The sequence below is a fragment of the Primulina eburnea genome, chromosome 18 (assembly GCF_022965805.1).
Source record: "Primulina eburnea isolate SZY01 chromosome 18, ASM2296580v1, whole genome shotgun sequence".
In the NCBI taxonomy this organism is placed as follows: domain Eukaryota; kingdom Viridiplantae; phylum Streptophyta; class Magnoliopsida; order Lamiales; family Gesneriaceae; genus Primulina; species Primulina eburnea.
In genome coordinates, this window is record NC_133118.1 from 17,092,531 (window position 1) to 17,110,685 (window position 18,155).

The following is an 18,155-nucleotide window of genomic DNA, read 5'->3' on the forward strand; positions in this document are numbered from 1 at the left end:
TCTTCCTGTGCTTCGAGATGAACTTGATGCCTGGGATGATATCCTACTTCTCGATGGTCCGCTTCTTTGTCCAGATTTATAAGATCTGGCTTTCTGTCTAGACCATATGGTTCTTGGTTTCCAAGAACTTCTTCCACTTCGTGCATAAGGATGAGTCCTAAAACCTTTCCTTTTATGCTTCTGTGGTTTACTTCCAATAATTGTTGGAAGATCATTTTCCTTACAACATAAAGGAGTTCTTTTGTTGATACCCCTTAGTCGTTTGTAATTCTTTTGTAATGCTGCCATGTGACACCATTCTGCCAATTTTCCTTTAAGGAAAGAGGCTCTCCTTGCCAACGTATCTGGATTGCCAGGTACATATTCCCTTATGAGCATTTCTCTCCAAGGGCTTGGCATTTTTGCGAAGAAAAGCTGCATAGCTATATCTTCTTCGACTCCTGAAATCCATCTATATTTAGTGAATAACATAATGTATTCATCCACTAAACATATGTCATGTAATTCAAGGCTATACAGAGCTTGAGTATATTTCTTCTTCTTCTCTGTATCTTGACTGTTGAAATAGTCCACCCCTATAAAATGTGCTTTAAATAGGGTAGCCATTTTCCCAGCGATCTCACTAAGAGACTCACCGACTAGGATTGACTCCTTCATATCTAATGAAGTCATGTCCCAAGCAATTTTTACTGATCCCATAAGACTCATTTCCAAAAGTTTAATGAATCCTTCTTTGTTGAGATCGAGTGTTCCTGCTGCAATTCTCATAGCAGATGTCCAATCATCTATGAGATCTTCCCTGTTTTTGAAGTCTAATACATCAAGGTTAAGCATAACCCTGTAAGGATGTATAGGATCCAAAACAGTTTTCCCATAGGGTGTTTGGTGCAAAGGAATTTGATTTCTCCTTGTCCTTGTTCCCGCTGGGTGTGATCCTCCACCAGTATGGAAATCCGTTTGAGATTCTCTCATATTTTCATCATGAGATCCCATACTTTCCCTTGGTGGTACCTGAGAAGATGACCAGGTTATTGCAGGGGGTGTTTCACCTACTGCTGTGTTCATCTTTAGATCTACAACTTTGAGATTTGCGAAAGATTCCGCAAGCTCTTGTAGATCCTCTAGACCAATCCTTTCTAAAGTTGTCATCAGATTAATTTCTTTTCTGAGACAGCCTTGATTAGATTAATCATCTTTTCTTCTTCAGTTAAAGGATTTGACACCACTCTGGTCTTCCCTTGTTGGTGTAACAAAGGTTCAGTACCAAATGAAGGTGGTAACCATCATCCTGAAGTTCGTCTATTAGAACTTGTTTGTTGTTCTAATCTCTGTATTCTTGTTTGAATATCCTTTAATAATCCAAGAATCTCTTCTTGGGTTTCAAGAATTTTCTCAACTCGTTGCGGTACAAAATATAGCATATTACCGTAATTTTGTACTGTCTTCTGAATTTCTCTAAGATCTGAAGAGAGCTTAGAGGAATCTGGAACTATCTCCAGAAACTTATTATTTTGAATCATAAGTTTACCTGAGGGTGCTGTTGCTTCCCTTTATAAATCTGTGGTCTATACAGATCCATTGTTCTCTGATATCTAACAGTAGTTAGATGGACTTGTATATATTCCAAAATATTGGAATAGTTCTTGTAAATTATCTTTCTCAAACTAAAGTTCGGATTCATAATTTTCGAAATTCTCCTTCTCATACATTTAGTTACTAGTAAAAAAAATTTTCGTGTTTGAAATAAATTAACCATGCTCTGATACCATTTAAAAGAGGGTTTTTTATTAAGGTATTTAATTAAGGTTTTAAAATTGAAATGGAGGTTACTTATCAAAATGAATTTTGGGGAAGGTCAAATTTTTAATTGAATTTTCTATGAAGTCTATATATCTAAATATCTCCCGTATTTGGCGGATAACACACCAAGCAAACTTTTTTTGTTGGGGTTTGGTCGGTGAAATGGTGGGAAGCCGAAAAGAAAGACTCCAAAACAAAAGAAGACAAGAGGAAAACGGAGAGGGAAGAAGGAGACGAACCCTCACTGTAAACTACAGTTCGGTGTTGTGGTGGAGAGAACGGCCCATCCCACGTGCTATTGTCCCTGGTATTGTTGCGTTACCAGGCCAACGGATTAAAATACAAATTTAATGACACCTGGTATGGCATAAAGTTGTTTACTTAGATGTATTCTTCGACGAAGTAAGAAATCCATCAAAGCCTTTCAATGAATTCCCAAGAATGTTGGTTTATTGCAAATAGCTTGGTCTCTAGTTCGTATACCTAAGAGCAACACCCACAATACTTGGATTGAAAAACAATTAAATAAATGCTCCCAAAAAAAAAAAGAAAACGAGTACATAAACAGAGACCCATCTAAACCTTAAATTTCATCCCGAAAAAACCAACACACCTAGAACAAATAAAATTTCGGTAATTAATTCAAATTATTTCCGGCATTAACGCACCCCACCAAATTCGATAATAAACTGGAGGATACAATTTGAAAATAACCATTTACTACTAAAAAATCATTCCATTTTTTCATAAAGTAAACATCTTTAAATATTTTACAAACCCATAATTGATAAAACTGAAGTAAGATTAGCTTTTTTTTTTAAAAGCAAGAAGATAAGTACCATATAGGAAGAAACTTAACCCGAACAGCGACAAAAGACGAGGGGTGGAGAGAAGAAAGCCGAAACCCCGAGCAGAAGCAAAAGGAGAGCGCGGCAGCAGTGGAGTGGAAAAAGAGGAAACCCCAAGCAGAAGCAGGAGAAAAGCAAACCCGAGAAGCAAAGAACGGAGGAGACACACTTTGTTGCCGGCTCTTCTCTGTTGCGGTGGAGAGAACCAAGGCTTCAAAACAAAGGAAGTAGAGGAAAACGAGAGGGAAGAAGGAAACAAATCGACAGTGTAACCTGTAACCCACAGGTGTGTGTTGTGGTGAGAAGAGCCCAACCCACGTGCTGATATACATATATATATATATATATATATATATATATATATATATATAGGTTCGGCCGAAGCAATGAGTTAAAAATAAATTGTTGTACATTTTAAAGAAAAACGAGTTAGAGACGTTTCACATATCTTCTTCAAGGTTTGGTGGAACTTCCACTGCTCTCAAAATTTCCTCGACTTTGGCAGCATATCTTGAGCCCACCATGTGAAACTCCCAACTTGATTTTGTATTTACAATAATATGTGAAATTTAGAAAATATAGAAGTATAATAAAAATTGTTGAATCAAGAATGAAAAGACTTCAAAATGCTTGGAATTAGATTATAAAGATAAATTGCTGGAAGATGAATTAGAGAAATTGTCGATAAATTGTAGAGAATTCGTTGTTGAGCGATTGAGTTGTCTTTTTTCCCTGCTTATGCTTTCTTTTGTTCTATCTTACAGGTCGTTTCCATTCTCTAGCTATTCAACTCTCTACTACTATAGAATGTGTCGTTAACTTCGGACGCTTCTTGAGTTATTTCAAATTCAAATTTCAACGACCAACTTTCAAATAAATAATGGATTTATTATTGAGCTTAATTTATGAGTTTGGAAAAAATATATTGTGTTAAATTAAACTTTAACAAAAACATCTCATCAGCTTTGATACTCACGGAAAATTTAGGGTCCGCTCCCAGCAAGTGTCACTAATCCAGACGCGGGTTTTGAGGTTACCCTGAGCCTGAAATAACAAAGAAGATCGTTAAGAGGGGGCCAGGTGGGTGTCCTGGCGTAGCCCCTCCGACGCTCAACTCAGTGACTGAGGATATATGAGGGAAGCAGCTAAGGGTGCTGCTGAAAACAATATAGTGAATGAATAAACTGAACACCCAAACCTGGTATTTATAGGAGAATACCTGGGCCCTTAGTGGGCCTGTCTTCCATTTGGGCTAGGGCCCTTGGTGGGCTTGTCTTTCCTTTGGGACTTGGGATGGGCCAGGGGTAGTGGGCTCATCCCTAGGGTATCACCAGTCTCCCCCTCCCGAGTCGAACTGAATCGTAGGTTCAAAGTTCGATTAATTGTGTTGTCCTTGGTTTATCGGCGATGAGGACGAACCGTGCCAGAAAAAGTAATTTTGTTTGTCGTTAACGAACGATGTTCACCGCTATTACGGGGATCGACCTGCCCGGTCAAATCAGAATCCTGCCTTGAAAATAAAGATTTGGGCCCCCCCTATAAATAGAGATCACCCCCCTTTTTTCATTCTCACTTCTCCCACAAAACTTCCTCAGCCCTCGCACCCACACCAACTCGCGCTCCCGCCTGCCCTCACCTCCTTGCCCCATCGAACGCCCAGCCCTCACTCTCGCCCACCTGGTCTCGCCCCATCCCAGCCGCGCGTCTCACCCCGGTGCCCGCGCTCTCGCCTGCCTGCCGGCGGGTGTTCTCGCCCAAGCCCACGCTCTCGCTCGCTTCTATCCCGCTCTCACCCACAACCCACCACGCTCAGCTCTCGCCCAGCCAAGCCTAGCTCTCGCCCACGCCGACGCTCTCGCCTGCCTCTGCCCCGCTCACGCCCAGCTCTCGCCCAGCCAAGCCTAGCTCTCGCCCACGCCGAGCGTCAGCTCCTCGCCTCGCCCCTCGCCACTCGCCCGCACGCCCACGCCCAATCACCCAGCGAGCGTCTCGCCCTCCTGACCCAGCGCTCTCGCCCCACAGCGTCCGCGTCTCGCCCAACAGCGCCCGAGCGCTCTCACCCCACAGCGCCTAGCTCTCGCCCGCTTGCTTGCTGGCCCGAGCTCTCGCCCATCTCGCCGCGTCTCGCCCCGCCACGTTCTCGCCCAGCTTGCCCTTGAGTACTCTTGACCACAACGCCCGAGCACCCTCGCCCATAGCGCCTGCCACTCTAGCCCACTGTGCCCGAGTCCTCTCTGGCTAATCTCTCGCGTATTTTCCCACGCCACCTCGGGGTTAGTCTTCTTTTACACTTATTTAATTGTCCTTAAAAATGTCTTCCTATGCTGTCGAGTTTAGTTCTTCGAGTAACTCCAAGTCTGATTCCGTGAGTAATTCTGAGTCTACTTCCGTGAGTAATTCCGAGTCTACTTCCTCGAGTGATTCTGGGTCTACCTCCGCGAGTGATTCCAAAAGGTCTAGCGGGTTTAGGAATTCCTTAGAAGATCCTGAATTTATCCCTGAGGTAGAAGTCGTCACTCATAGCCGCCCTGGTAAGGAGATTCGTCACGTAACTCAACAAATGAATATCTCTAATGCTGATGAACTCTGGTATGGCCACTTAACGTCCCACATTCCCCCCACTAGCGAGTCCAAACTGAGGACTTTGTGGCATATTCCCTCCTCTCACCAGATCATAATTCCTACCCCCGACGACCATCCCTATTTAGCTCCCAAGGGTTGTTACACATTCTTCCAGCACCATCTCGATGCAGGTCTGCGCTTTCCACTAGATGACTTCCTTCAAAAGCTAAGCAGTTATTATAAGATGCATTTAGGTTTACTCACTCCCAATGCTCTCCGCTCCATATGCTGCCTCATCGTGTTATTCCGGGCATTAGATCTTCCTTTAAGTTGCACTACCTTCTCCTACTTCCTTGTCTTAGCCAAGTCAAAAGAGGGACCCTTCTATGTGATTTCCCGGTCTAACCGCAAGCTTTTCGACGGGGCTCCTAGTCATGTGAAGGACTGGAAAAAATACTTTTTCTTTATCCAGCCACCGGAAGAACTGACTTGTTCCACTGATTGGTACCCTAACTTCACTAAGCCTGAGCTTTCAAAGGATTATAAGAAAGATAAGGATTATCTACACATAATGAGTGTATTAGGAGACCGATGCTTTAGCATCCCCCAACTTCTATCTGAAGATCTCCTGTGCCATGTCGGGTTAAGTCCCGCGAAAATTAAGCTGAAGGAGGATGCTGGTAGATATTCTCGCCCTTTCATACTTCTTGTTTTTCTTTCGTTTATTATGTTACTTGATAACATTCTCATTTGGTTCCTTGTCTCTGCTTGCAGGTACTAGAGTCATGAACGCCCTATTTCTCCGTGAGCTCTCCAAGACAAAGGCCGGGGGTTCCTCATCATCACCCCAGAAGTCCATTACCCCGACAGTCACGACGGGCACAAAAAGAGATTGTTCTGTCGCCGAGAAAAAGAAAACAGGTTCCTGCTCTACTACTGCGCAGAAGTCCGCTAGCTCCCCTACTGCTGTGAAGAAGAAGAAGACGGGCTCATCCTCCTCTGCCCCAAAGCGAGCCTCCTCTCCACCTCCTCGCGCCAAGTCCCCTCCTCCGTCTGGTAAACAAAAGGTGTGCGTTGATCCTAGCCCGTCAGTCCCCCATCATGGTAAGCGCAAGATCTCAGAGATCTCAGTAGTGTCGGTCTCTTCTCCAGAAGGGTCTGAGTCCGATGAGGAGCCTCCTCCTGCATCAGGGGTACATCCTCTATACACATCAGCTACAGCCATTGTGGGGCGAGGTCCTACTCAGCTGGCTCAAAAGATAATGTATCAGCTTCCTTCCGAAGCGGATGCAGCATTCATTAATTCACTGGGGTGGTCTGACCTCACTCGCCGGACATGCAGCAGCATCACCGAGGTATATTTCTCTTTCTATTCTCTAGATTAATGTCCTGTATGATTTCCTTGTCATCTTTTCACTCTTGTCTATTTATCCAGGGCATGATGTACATAGGGGAGTTGGTGGAGCGTGCCAACGACACTCGATCTACTGCTTGCCAAGACTTGCGCGAGGGCATGGCTCTTCGTGAACAGCTCCAAGCTACTATCGATGAGATGAAAGCGACACACGCTAAGGAGCTTTCGGAGTCCCAAGCTCGAGGTGACGAGTTTCTGAAGGAAAAACAAGAGCTTCTGAAAGAGAAACACGAGCTCCAGCTACTGACAGAAGACCAAGCTAAAGACATCCAGAAGTTAAAGACAGATTTAAAGGATTCACAAACTGAGCTCGAAGATGCCAAGGTGCGACACGCTGCAGAAGTTTCCTCCTTCAAAGAGGAATTTCTCAAATCCGAAGAATTTGTCGAGATCTGTGGCCCGAAAGCTTTTCACTACCTGGGGGTGGGCTTCGAGGGTGCAGTCAGCCTTTTCCATGCTCAGGGCTATCCTCCGCCAGGCGCCCCTACTGACTTTATCGACTTCGAGAGCTTCATATCGAGTCTCCCCCCCGATTCCTAGATTGAGCTCCTTTATTTATGTTATTTTCTGCATTGTTTTATTTTCCATAGGATTATGCGACTTTTGGGACGTTTACATTTGGCTATTTCCTTTTGCGCACTTTTGACATGTACGAACTCGTCTTATTTATGCAATCTGGGGTATTTTGCATTTGAATTTACTGCTTCTCATGAGTTTGTCTCTGATACTATTAACATGTTAGGGCAAATAAAATCATCACCCTCTAACTCCTCTACTATGTCATACCTTAGCAGGAAAATAAAAATCAACCACTTTCCCCTTCTAACCCCTCTGCTAGGCGACACCTTAGCAAGAAAATAGAAACTCACCATCTCCACCCTTTAACTCCTCTGCTAGGTGACACCTTAGCAGGAAAATAAAAATCACCCACCTCACCCCTCTAACTCCTTTGCTAGGTGACACCTTAGCAGGAAAATAAAATTTAATACCATCACCCTCTAACTCCTCTGCCAAGTCATGCCTTAACAGGAAAATAAAAATCATCCATCTTACCCCTCTAACTCCTCTGCTAGGTGACACCTTAGCAGGAAAATAAAAATCAACACCATCACCCTCTAACTCCTCTTCTAAGTCATACCTTAGCAGGAAAATAAAAATCATCCATCTCACCCCTCTAACTCCTCTGCTAGGTGACACCTTAGCAGGAAAATAAAAATCAACACCATCACCCTCTAACTCCTCTGCCAAGTCATGCCTTAACAGGAAAATAAAAATCATCCATCTTACCCCTCTAACTCCTCTGCTAGGTGACACCTTAGCAGGAAAATAAAAATCAACACCATCACCCTCTAACTCCTCTGCTAAGTCATACCTTAGCAGGAAAATAAAAATCATCCATCTCACCCCTCTAACTCCTCTGCTAGGTGACACCTTAGCAGGAAAATAAAAATCAACACCATCACCCTCTAACTCCTCTGCTAAGTCATACCTTAGCAGGAAAATAAAAATCAACACCACACCTCTACTAGGCGATGCCTTAGTAGGAAAATAAAATTTCTTCTCGCCCCTCGCTCTGCTCCTCTACTAGGCGACGCCTCAGTAGGAAAATAAAATTTATCACCGCCCCAACTCTGCTCCTCTACTAGGCGATGCCTCAGTAGGAAAATAAAATTTATCACCGCCCCAACTCTGCTCCTCTACTAGGCGATGCCTCAGTAGGAAAATAAAATTTATCACCGCCCCAACTCTGCTCCTCTACTAGGCGATGCCTCAGTAGGAAAATAAAATTTCTCCCCACCCAAACATAACAACATTCATAAATTCGAAAAGAAGAACTTAGTTTTATTGAATTCCAATGGATTACATAGGAAAATTCAGGAAATAAAATACATCAATGACAGAATCAAGAATAATATTTTCTGAGGTGATAAGCATTCCAAGGCCTCTTCAAAGCTTTGCCTTGTGTATTCTCCAAGTAATAGGCTCCAGAGCTCAGTCTCTCGATCACCTTGAAGGAACCCTCCCACTTTGGGTCCAGTTTTCCCCTCTGCTCTTCTTGCACTTTCCTTAGGACCAAATCACCCACTTGAAAGTTTCTCTGCACGACTCTCCGGTTATAAGACTGTGCAATGCGGTTCTTATAAGCTTCCAGTTGAATGCTGGTAGACTCTCTCTTTCCCTCCAACAGATCAAGGTCAGTAGCACGTCTCGCACCATTGTCATCGTCATAAAGCATCACCCTTGCCGATTCCAACCCGATCTCAGCCGGGAGCACTGCTTCAGTACCATAAACCAAACCGAAAGGAGTTTCTTTGGTTCCTTCTCTCGGAGTGGTTCGGTATGCCCATAAGACACTTGGTAGCTCATCCACCCAATTGCCTTTAGCTTTGCCCAGTCGAACTTTCAGACCCTTGCACCAGCGTCCGATTAGTCACCTCTACCTGGCCATTACTCTGCGGGTAAGCTACAGAGGTAAAAACCTGTTGGATCTTCATCTCCTTACACCAAGCTTGGATCTTGGCCCCTTGGAACTGTCTCCCATTATCGGATATCAGTCTCCTGGGTACCCCGTATCTGCATACTATATTCTTCCACAAGAACTTCATGACGTCATTCTCAGTGATTCTGGCCAACGGTTCTGCCTCCACCCATTTTGAGAAATAGTCAACCGCTACCAAAAGGAATTTTTTCTGAGCAGGAGCTGTAGGAAAAGGTCCCACAATATCCATTCCCCACTGGTCAAAAGGACAGGCGGCCGTGACAGTCTTCATCATGGCCGCTGGCCGGTGATGCAATCGGGCATGACGTTGACAACTATCACAAGACATCACTAACTCTTGAGCATCATACAGTATCGAGGGCCAAGAATAACCGGCGAGCATCACTTTCCTCGCCAATGCGTAAGCCCCTAGATGATTTCCACAACATCCCTCGTGAACCTCTCGGAGCACATAATCAGCCTCGGTATAACTCAAACATCGAAGAAGCGGTCCTGCAAAAGATGTTCTAGACAACACATCTCCGACCATCACATAACGTGAACATTTCATCTTCAACTTACGAGCTTCGCGAGGGTCATCGGGAAGCTTTCCCTCTTTCAAATAATCAGTTATTGCGGTTCTCCAATCCTCCTCCTCATGTTCAACCACGGGTGAACTCGTTTGAGGTGTGAGTTCAATTTGAAATACCACATCTCTAGTCTTCCAACTCCCCATTGTCCCAGCCATTTTGGCTAGAGTGTCTGCCTTCTCATTTTCTTTCCTGGGAATCTGTTCAAATGTAATCTCCGTGAATTTTTCTCTGACTCTGTCCACTTCTTGAGCATACTCAATAAGTTTCTCATCTTTCACATCATACATTCCCTTCATCTGCTGCGCTACCAACTGTGAGTCAGAAAAAATAAGTACCCGGGTAGCTCCTACATTTTTGGCTGCTCGCAGTCCCGCCAACACAGCCTCATATTCTGCCTCATTGTTGGATGCTCGAAAGTCCAACCTAACAGCCAACTTCACTTCCTCCCCAGCTGGTGAAATCAGTACCACTCCTACCCCGCTCCCCTCTTTAGAAGATGAACCATCAACATATACTTTCCAAGGGTCTTCATTTTCAAGATGCACAGTTTCAGCTAGAAAATCAGCTAAGGCTTGTGCTTTGATAGATGTTCTTGGCTCATACTGGATGTCATACTCCCCTAGCTCAGTGGTCCACTTGACCAAGCGGCCAGACATATCCGAATGAGTTAGAATTCTGCCCAATGGGCTGTTCGTGAGCACCACAATCGGATGAGATAAGAAGTAAGGCTTCAAGCGTCTGGCTGTCATTACCAAAGCCAAAGCCAATTTTTCCAACCCGGAGTATCGGATCTCTGCCCCTTTGAGCGCATGCGAAACATAGTACACCGGCTGCTAAACTGATCCATCCAGCTTAACAAGGACTGAACTCACAGCCCCTTCAGTGGCAGAAAAAAATACCCATAAAGGCTCACCCGTTGCCGGTTTGGCCAGGACGGGAAGCTCGGCCAGGTACTCCTTCAATTCTGTGAAAGCCTTCTCACAATCCGGCCCCCATTCAAATTTTTTTGCTTTTCGCAAGGTCCGGAAGAAAGGTAAGCTCCTGTGGGCGGACCTCGAGATAAAACGTGCCAGCGCAGCAATCCTCCCTGTCAACTGCTGAACATCTTTGGGCCCCCGAGGGGAGACCATACTCTGGATGGCTTGAACTTTCTCAGGGTTAGCCTCAATTCCCCTCTCCGTCACCATATAACCCAGAAACTTCCCACTCTTCACCCCAAATGTACACTTTTGAGGGTTCAGCTTCAGCCCATAGGACCTGAGGGTGGAAAATGTCTCCACTAAGTCAGGTATGAGCAGGGTCGAATCCTTAGACTTTACCATGATGTCATCCACATACACTTCCACATTCCTCCCCACCTGCTTAGAAAAGACTTTATCCATCAACCGCTGATACGTGGCTCCGGCATTTTTGAGTCCGAAGGGCATGACCACGTAACAGAAAGTTCCTTCTGAGGTGATGAAACTTACTTTATCTTGATCCTCCACTGCCAAGGGTATTTGATGGTACCCTTGATAAGCATCCAGCATGCACAAATACTGATGTCCGGCTGTGGAGTCCACCAACTGATCTATCCGCGGCAAGGGATAACAATCTTTAGGACATGCCTTGTTGAGATCTCTGAAGTCCACACACATCCTCCATTTTCCTGAACTTTTCGGAACAAGAACGACATTCGAGAGCCAAGCAGGAAATTGTACCTCTCGAATGTGCCCGGCACTGAGCAACTCTCCCACCTCCTTTTTTATAACTATATCTTTCTCGGGCCCGAAGTGTCTTTTCTTCTGTTTCACGGGACGAGAATTCGGTAAGATGTTTAACCGATGTTCTGCTACTTCTGGACTCGTCCCTGTGAGCTCTTGGGCAGACCAAGCGAACCTGTTGAGATTAGCTTGTAAACAAGTAATAAGTTTTTCCCTTACCTCTGGGTCAAGGTGAGGGGCTATTCTTAGAGTTTTCTGGTCAGGCCCCAATGTCACGATCTCCGGCTTCTCATCCATCACCTCATGAACCTCCCTCCTTACCACGGGCAACCCGCTTCGTCCCCTTCTAATCATATTGACCTCCACACGTGCCCTCTTCCCCTCTTCTTTCACTATCCCCTCATAACATCGACGAGCGACTTTCTGGTCCCCACATAAGACTCCAACCTCCCTCCCCACAGGAAACTTCAACTTCTGATGATAGGTGGACGCTACAGCTCTGAAATCCTTGAGGGCTGGTCGCCCCAGAATTCCATTGTAAGCGGATGGGGTGTCCACCACAGTAAAGGTTGTCATCTTCGTTACCCTCCGAGGCTCATGTCCCAAAGATAGAGGAAGGACAATTTGACCGAGCGGCAGGATGGCATGTCCTGCAAATCCATATAGAGGAGTGGAGATCGGCTCGAACTCAAATCCATCCACCTTCATCTGATCCAGGGTGCTCTTGAACAGGATATTAACAGAGCTTCCATTATCAATAAAAATTCGTGCCACATCGTAATTGGCAACGGTGGCTGTCACCACCAAGGCATCATTATGAGGAGCCGCAACGCCTCGGAGGTCATCCAGTCCAAAACTGATGACAGGATCCTGGGGTAAGTTCGCACTCCTCGATATTTCAAAATTCTCCAACCTCCTCCCATGCGCCTTCCGCGCTCGCCCGGAATCCCCATCAGTAGCACCCCCCGAGATCATATGAATCATTCCTCTTGTGGGGTGGTTATCTCCATCTGCTCTCCTCCTCGGTTCGACAGGTTCCCGAGGAGCATCCTGACCCCGCCCTTCTCTTCTCGGCTCTTCGATCCTCTGATGTATCCATGGAGGGCCTCGACCCCGCCTAGAAGATGGGCGAGATCTTAGTTCACTCCTGGACGAGGATCCTTCTTGTCTACCCTGCGGCGGAGGTCGAGCATTGCTCTCAACCCTCTGCGACTTCTCCCCTCTCTCCCCCGACTCCCTCACCTCCATCACCTTATCCCGACTCCTATTCAGAGGAACATGTGATGAGAATTGTCCTCTACCTTTGGTTCTGTCCTCATCTCTTTCCCCTGCACCCCTCTTCTTTCCACCTCTCTCGGCTCCCTCCACCCTACTTCCTCCGGGCCGGTTTTCCATCCTCCTGTATCGTTGAGCATCCTCCAAGTTTACATATTTCTCCGCCCGAGCTAACAAGTCATCATAGCTCGACGGAGGCTTCTTGACCAGCGATTTGAAGAATTCTCCCCCCCTCAGCCCTTGGGTAAAGGCGCTTATCATGATGTCCGGGGTAGCCGCTGGTATTTCTAGTGCTGCAGTGTTGAAGCGCTGGACAAAGTCCCGCAATGTTTCAGCCTCTTGTTGTTCATCACAAATAGACTCAAATAGTTCTTTTGATGCCTCTTGCTGCTGGCAAATCGGTGCAAGAAGGCTGCAGAGAAATCCTCGAACGACCGTATGGAGTTGGGCTGCAGGGTATTGAACCATTGCTGGGCTGACCTCACCAACGTGCCCAGAAACACCCTGCACCTGACTCCGTCCGAATATTGGTGCAACAGAGCCGCATTCTCAAATCTCCCCAAGTGTTCCTCAGGGTCTGTATGTCCGTCATACTCTCCAACGTTGGATTGTCGGAAATTCGGAGGGAGCCCTTCCTCCAAGATGGCTAGTGAAAAAGGGCTTCCTCTCTTGGGTACCGGCGCCCTGCTTCCCACCTGCTCCCTCAATCTCTGTATCTCCTTCCACATCTCCCCCATCTCACTAATCTCTCCACTTTGTATGGGTGGCGTTTCCTCCACCCTACTCTGGTGGACTTCAACATTTTCCTCATGCTCCTGACGATGGGCCCGTTCCCCAGCACTCATAGACTCTTGGTTCCTCCTCATGGCCTCATCTACTGTACGGGCGATGAATTGGCCCAACTGTTCCAAGGTCAAGTTTCCCACGTTCTCATTAGGACGGGTTTGCTCAACCCTCGTCTCGTGACGGGGTTGCTCAGTTCTTGTCTCTTGACGAGGTTGTTCCTGCCTCGCCTCAACATGAGACGGTTCGGGTCCCCTCTGAGGACGCGATGACGCTGAGTTAACTCTTCTGCTTCCTCTCTTGCCTACCATCTCTACGTCTCAACTAAGATTGTTTCCCACAGACGGCGCCAAGTGATACTCACGGAAAATTTAGGGTCCGCTCCCAGCAAGTGTCACTAATCCAGACGCGAGTTTTGAGGTTACCCTGAGCTTGAAATAACAAAGAAGATCGTTAAGAGGGGGCCAGGAGGGTGTCCTGGCGTAGCCCCTCCGACGCTCAAGTCAGTGACTGAGGATATATGAGGGGAGCAGCTAAGGGTGCTGCTGAAAACAATATAGTGAATGAATAAACTGAATACCCAAACCTGGTATTTATAGGAGAATACCTGGGCCCTTAGTGGGCCTGTCTTCCATTTGGGCTAGGGCCCTTGGTGGGCTTGTCTTTCCTTTGGGACTTGGGATGGGCCAGGGGTAGTGGGCTCATCCCTAGGGTATCAAGCTTCATAATTATATCAGAAGGTATCTAAAACATAAATATTGGTGTATATATATGTCATTTCAGTGTTTATTTTTAAATTTAATTCCTCCCGTAGAAAGTCAACTAAGAAGGACAGCCCTACGAGGAATTAGGAAACATATGGATCACGGCAAGTTCGTTAATTTGACCTGATCAAGGAGTATTCTCGTCATTTCTCTCTCCACTTCGCTGAGTTGCGCGTTAAAGACAAGACTTCGAAGTGCGAACGAAGAGGAAAAAGAATTAAGCCGTTGTGAATTCACACAAGATACACTCTGAAGCGAGGCCGTGGAGTCCAAAGCTCGAAACTTTGAGTCGAATCTCGTGAGATTTGATACAGTTTCGCGACTGCAGTTGCTCTAGCTTATCGGTGTGTGTTTGTATGTTTTCAGCTTTGGGTTATTGAATTTGAGCTTGTTTCTTGAAGGTTGACCGAGATGAGGGAGGAGGTGAGGAAAAAGTTTAGCCCAGATGACAAAATCGAGTTTCATGAAAAGCGTATTCATGTTCTTGGAGAAAATCGCGCTGGTGGGTTCGATGAAAAGAGTAAAAGGATTGGGAGCTCTGGGTTTCAGGAGCTGACTCTTAGCTACCTCTGCGAGAGCTCCAAACTGGGGTTGCCTGAGAATGATATCCCAGGGAGGACTTTTCTTAATTCGTTGGAGAATTTGAGTTCTGGTTTCAAGGGGAAGGAGATTCAGGGTCAGATCGAGGTGGGTGGTGGTATTTGGGTAGAAAGAGATTTTCTTCAGTTGAATGAGAACAGAGGTAGTTCGTCTAGAAGGGAGGCTGGAAATGGCGATCCAGTGGGAGAAAATGGGGACAAGAAGGCTAAGGTTGAGTCTTTGGATCTTTCTTTAGCACTTCCGCAAGTTTCCCAGTTCAATACTGGGTCTAATCTTGTTCAGAATGAGGATTTTCCGTCGCTCGGGCCTTTTAGGATTGTGCAGTCTGTAGGGACGTCGTTTAATAATGCACAGACGACTTACTCGCATTCGTGCTCTTATTCGCACCCGGTGTCACATAACCCGTGTTGCTCGCTCACGATGAACTCGACCGAGAACAATGAGTACTCGATGGGCAGTCATCGGTGGGAGGGTGATCAGATTTGGAATTGTGGGGAGGGGACTAATGGATCGGTGCATAGTCGGTTTAGGCCGATTGGAGATGGTACTGTCGCATTGTCCAATCATGGTGGTGATGGAGGTTTAGGGATGGGAAATCTCGATGGGTTCAATAAGGATTCCCTGAATAACAGTTTTTGTCGGACGAAAACCTCGGATAATCTTTCATTTTACCCTTCGGAGTTGCCTGCGAGGCAGAGAATGGACAGCCAGTCTGGAGATTCGAGAGGGAGGTGTTTGGTGAATTTGAGGGACTCCGAGGATTTCGTTGTTGGGAAAGAGCGTAAGCGTTCTCGGCATGAGAGAATACTTTGGGAAATTGTGTCAGAGTCTATTCCTGTCATGGCTCAGATAATTCAGGAGCTTACAGAGGAAACTCTTGAGTCTGCTAAAGAATACTTGAAGAATTTCATTGCTAATCCAGAAAAGAAAGAGGAATTGGTCAGCCTGCAGAAGAGACTCGAGAGGCGGTCTGATCTTAGCAAAGAGACTCTCTCCAAGTGCCAAAAGAGCCATCTTGAAATTCTGGTTGCTATAAAGATGGGGCTTGAAAGCTTTTTGAATGGAAGGAACGGACTTTCGACTTCAGAATTAGTGGATATTTTCCTACTCGAAAGGTGCCGAAACATTGATTGCAAGAGATTATTGCCTGTAGATGACTGTGACTGCAAAAATTGCTCGACGAAGAAAGGATTTTGCAGTGAGTGTATGTGTCCTGTATGTTTGAACTTCGACTGCGCCAACAACACTTGCAGTTGGGTTGGCTGTGATGTCTGTTCACACTGGTGCCATGCCGCGTGTGGACTTCAAAGAAACATCATTAAACCTGGACATAGTTTGAAGGGTCTTTTGGGGAAAACTGAGATGCAATTTTACTGCCTTGGATGTGACCATGCTTCTGAGATGTTTGGATTCATTAAGGAGGTCTTCGTGTCATGCGCCAAGGACTGGAGTGTAGGAACACTGATAAAGGAGCTCGACTGTGTGAGTAAAATCTTTGAGGGAAGCGAAGATCGGATGGGCAAGGAGCTTCATTTTGCGTCAAATGAGATGCTATCGAAACTTGAAAACAAGGCATTAGCTCCTTCAGATGTCTGCAATCTCATGTTCCGGTTTTTCGACTGTAAGTCTATGAACAGACTCTCTTAACTTCTTCCAGTGTTGTGCTAGCTAACAATATGTTGATTTGCATGTCTATTCATTCTCGTTTTTTTGATTCAATGAGCTGTTGCATCTCGGTTTTCTCGTGCCCAAAATGCAGCGAAACTTTTTAAAATTTTTATTTTTATTTTGAAAATCAAAATATATGTTTGAGCACTCGTATGATTTTATAAATTAAACATACATAGGTTGCTTAAAACTTTTATCTTTGGTGAACAATTTTCACTTGGCTTCAATTACGTTCGTGTAATTGAACATAGCTCTTGTTGTAAATCTCACATGCGTTATTCAAATATTCTTTCTTCAATCTCCTAATCCGGTCCATGACTGGATTACTTGTTCTTTTTCTAACTTGCACTAGAAACTATAAAAGGATTTATCGTTGGAGATTAAAAATCGAGAGGCGGTATAAATCAAATTTTCTTTGATGGAGGCCGAAATTTTTGAGAGAAAAAGAACATTTTTCGAAAAACACAAAGAGAGTGGAGGCTAGGGGTTTTCAAAAAATTGTGAATGAATTGTGTTTAAATCTAAGCCTAATACACATATATATACGTTTAGGGTTCATTAATTAAATTAAATACTTAATGGGCTTAATCAATTAATTATTCTAGTCCAACTAGTTTAATTAATTAATTAATCTTTTAAAGTCTAATTAAGAACCTTAATAGTATGTATCCATTACATTTAATTTAAATCTCTTATAAATTCAACATTTGAATTTAATATTTAAATTATAAATTCAACTCATTGAATTTATCACCGCAAAAATTTAATATTTAATAAACTTAACCTTTTAGTTTAATAAATTAAATCCTCAAATTTTATAAATTCAACTCCTTGAATTATTCTCTCCAAATTTCATAAATTCAACTTCTTGAATTTACTATCTCATAAATTCAACTATTTGAATTTATTTTCTCAAAATTTAATTATCATGAATTCAACACCTTGAATTTACTATATCATAATTTAAATTCAACTCCGTGAATTTATTCTTTCAACGAGAACAAACGATCCAGTGCTTGTGTGACCCTCAATGGTTCAGGGATACAGCTATCCGTGGGTTCACAACTCCTTGTGATTCAGGACATAATCTTTATTCGGGCTTACCCTTATTTGTCCCATTCTATGTATCAACAATTGATCATGATAATGTCAGAAATCATATTTCTTATTAAACTCATCGAGGTAAGTGTGTCTAGTAGCATCTCCCCATGATTCCCTAGGTATCACTGATAGTGCCTGCAAGAACCAGCCGATTATGATTAGCGTACAGTACGTTCCATTCATCTCATATATCCCGATCGAATCTGCAACCATTGGTTCACCGAGGGTTGCATATTAATTCGATAACTATGTGATAAATATAAATAGCGTCATCTCATGTATTGTTCGAGAACTCCTTCTCTAACGTATATCTCATACTCTGGCCAGAGATTCCACGTACTATAATTTCATCAGATCACAAAAGATATCCACACCAGCAGGTGAGCGGTGAATCCCGACTACAATGCACTGGCTCCTATATGTGTCGCAATTGTACCCAACCTCACCACCTATTGACTCTCCTGGAGCCGTTAAACGAGTCAAGTACAGCCTTAGCATATGGAGCCTCAGTGTTTTCCCGGGTCGTAAGGACTAATGGTGTACAATCATAACCACAGACTTATCC

The 18,155-nt window shown here is 44.6% G+C and overlaps 4 protein-coding genes and 1 long non-coding RNA gene across 5 annotated transcripts in view; 2 read left to right on the forward strand and 3 right to left on the reverse strand.

Annotated features, from left to right (window-relative positions):
* Window positions 1-2,044: 2,044 nt before the first annotated feature.
* On the reverse strand, window positions 2,045-2,554 carry LOC140819627 (uncharacterized). The gene is made up of 2 exons (XR_012115248.1): window positions 2,515-2,554; window positions 2,045-2,283 (listed from the first exon to the last, which is right to left on the reverse strand). It is a non-coding gene; the product is annotated as an uncharacterized lncRNA (long non-coding RNA).
* Window positions 2,555-4,959: 2,405 nt separating this feature from the next.
* On the forward strand, window positions 4,960-7,566 carry LOC140819133 (uncharacterized). The gene is made up of 3 exons (XM_073179144.1): window positions 4,960-5,890; window positions 5,985-6,565; window positions 6,646-7,566. Exons 1-3 carry the CDS (start codon window positions 4,960-4,962, stop codon window positions 7,162-7,164), a joined length of 2,031 nt encoding a protein of 676 aa, XP_073035245.1. The 3' UTR covers window positions 7,165-7,566.
* A 961-nt stretch (window positions 7,567-8,527) lies between these two features.
* Window positions 8,528-8,860, reverse strand: LOC140819134 (uncharacterized). The gene has a single exon (XM_073179145.1). The coding sequence runs from the start codon at window positions 8,858-8,860 to the stop codon at window positions 8,528-8,530; it is 333 nt and encodes a 110-aa protein (XP_073035246.1).
* Window positions 8,861-9,005: 145 nt separating this feature from the next.
* Window positions 9,006-10,445, reverse strand: LOC140819135 (uncharacterized). Its single transcript, XM_073179147.1, has one exon. The coding sequence runs from the start codon at window positions 10,443-10,445 to the stop codon at window positions 9,006-9,008; it is 1,440 nt and encodes a 479-aa protein (XP_073035248.1).
* Window positions 10,446-14,362: 3,917 nt separating this feature from the next.
* Window positions 14,363-18,155, forward strand: part of LOC140819009 (protein OBERON 3-like) — a 39,701-nt gene continuing 35,908 nt past the window's right edge. The window contains exon 1 of the mRNA XM_073178993.1: window positions 14,363-16,442. Coding sequence (XP_073035094.1) covers window positions 14,633-16,442 — 1,810 coding nt within the window. The 5' untranslated portion in view covers window positions 14,363-14,632. The remainder of the gene's footprint in view (window positions 16,443-18,155) is intronic.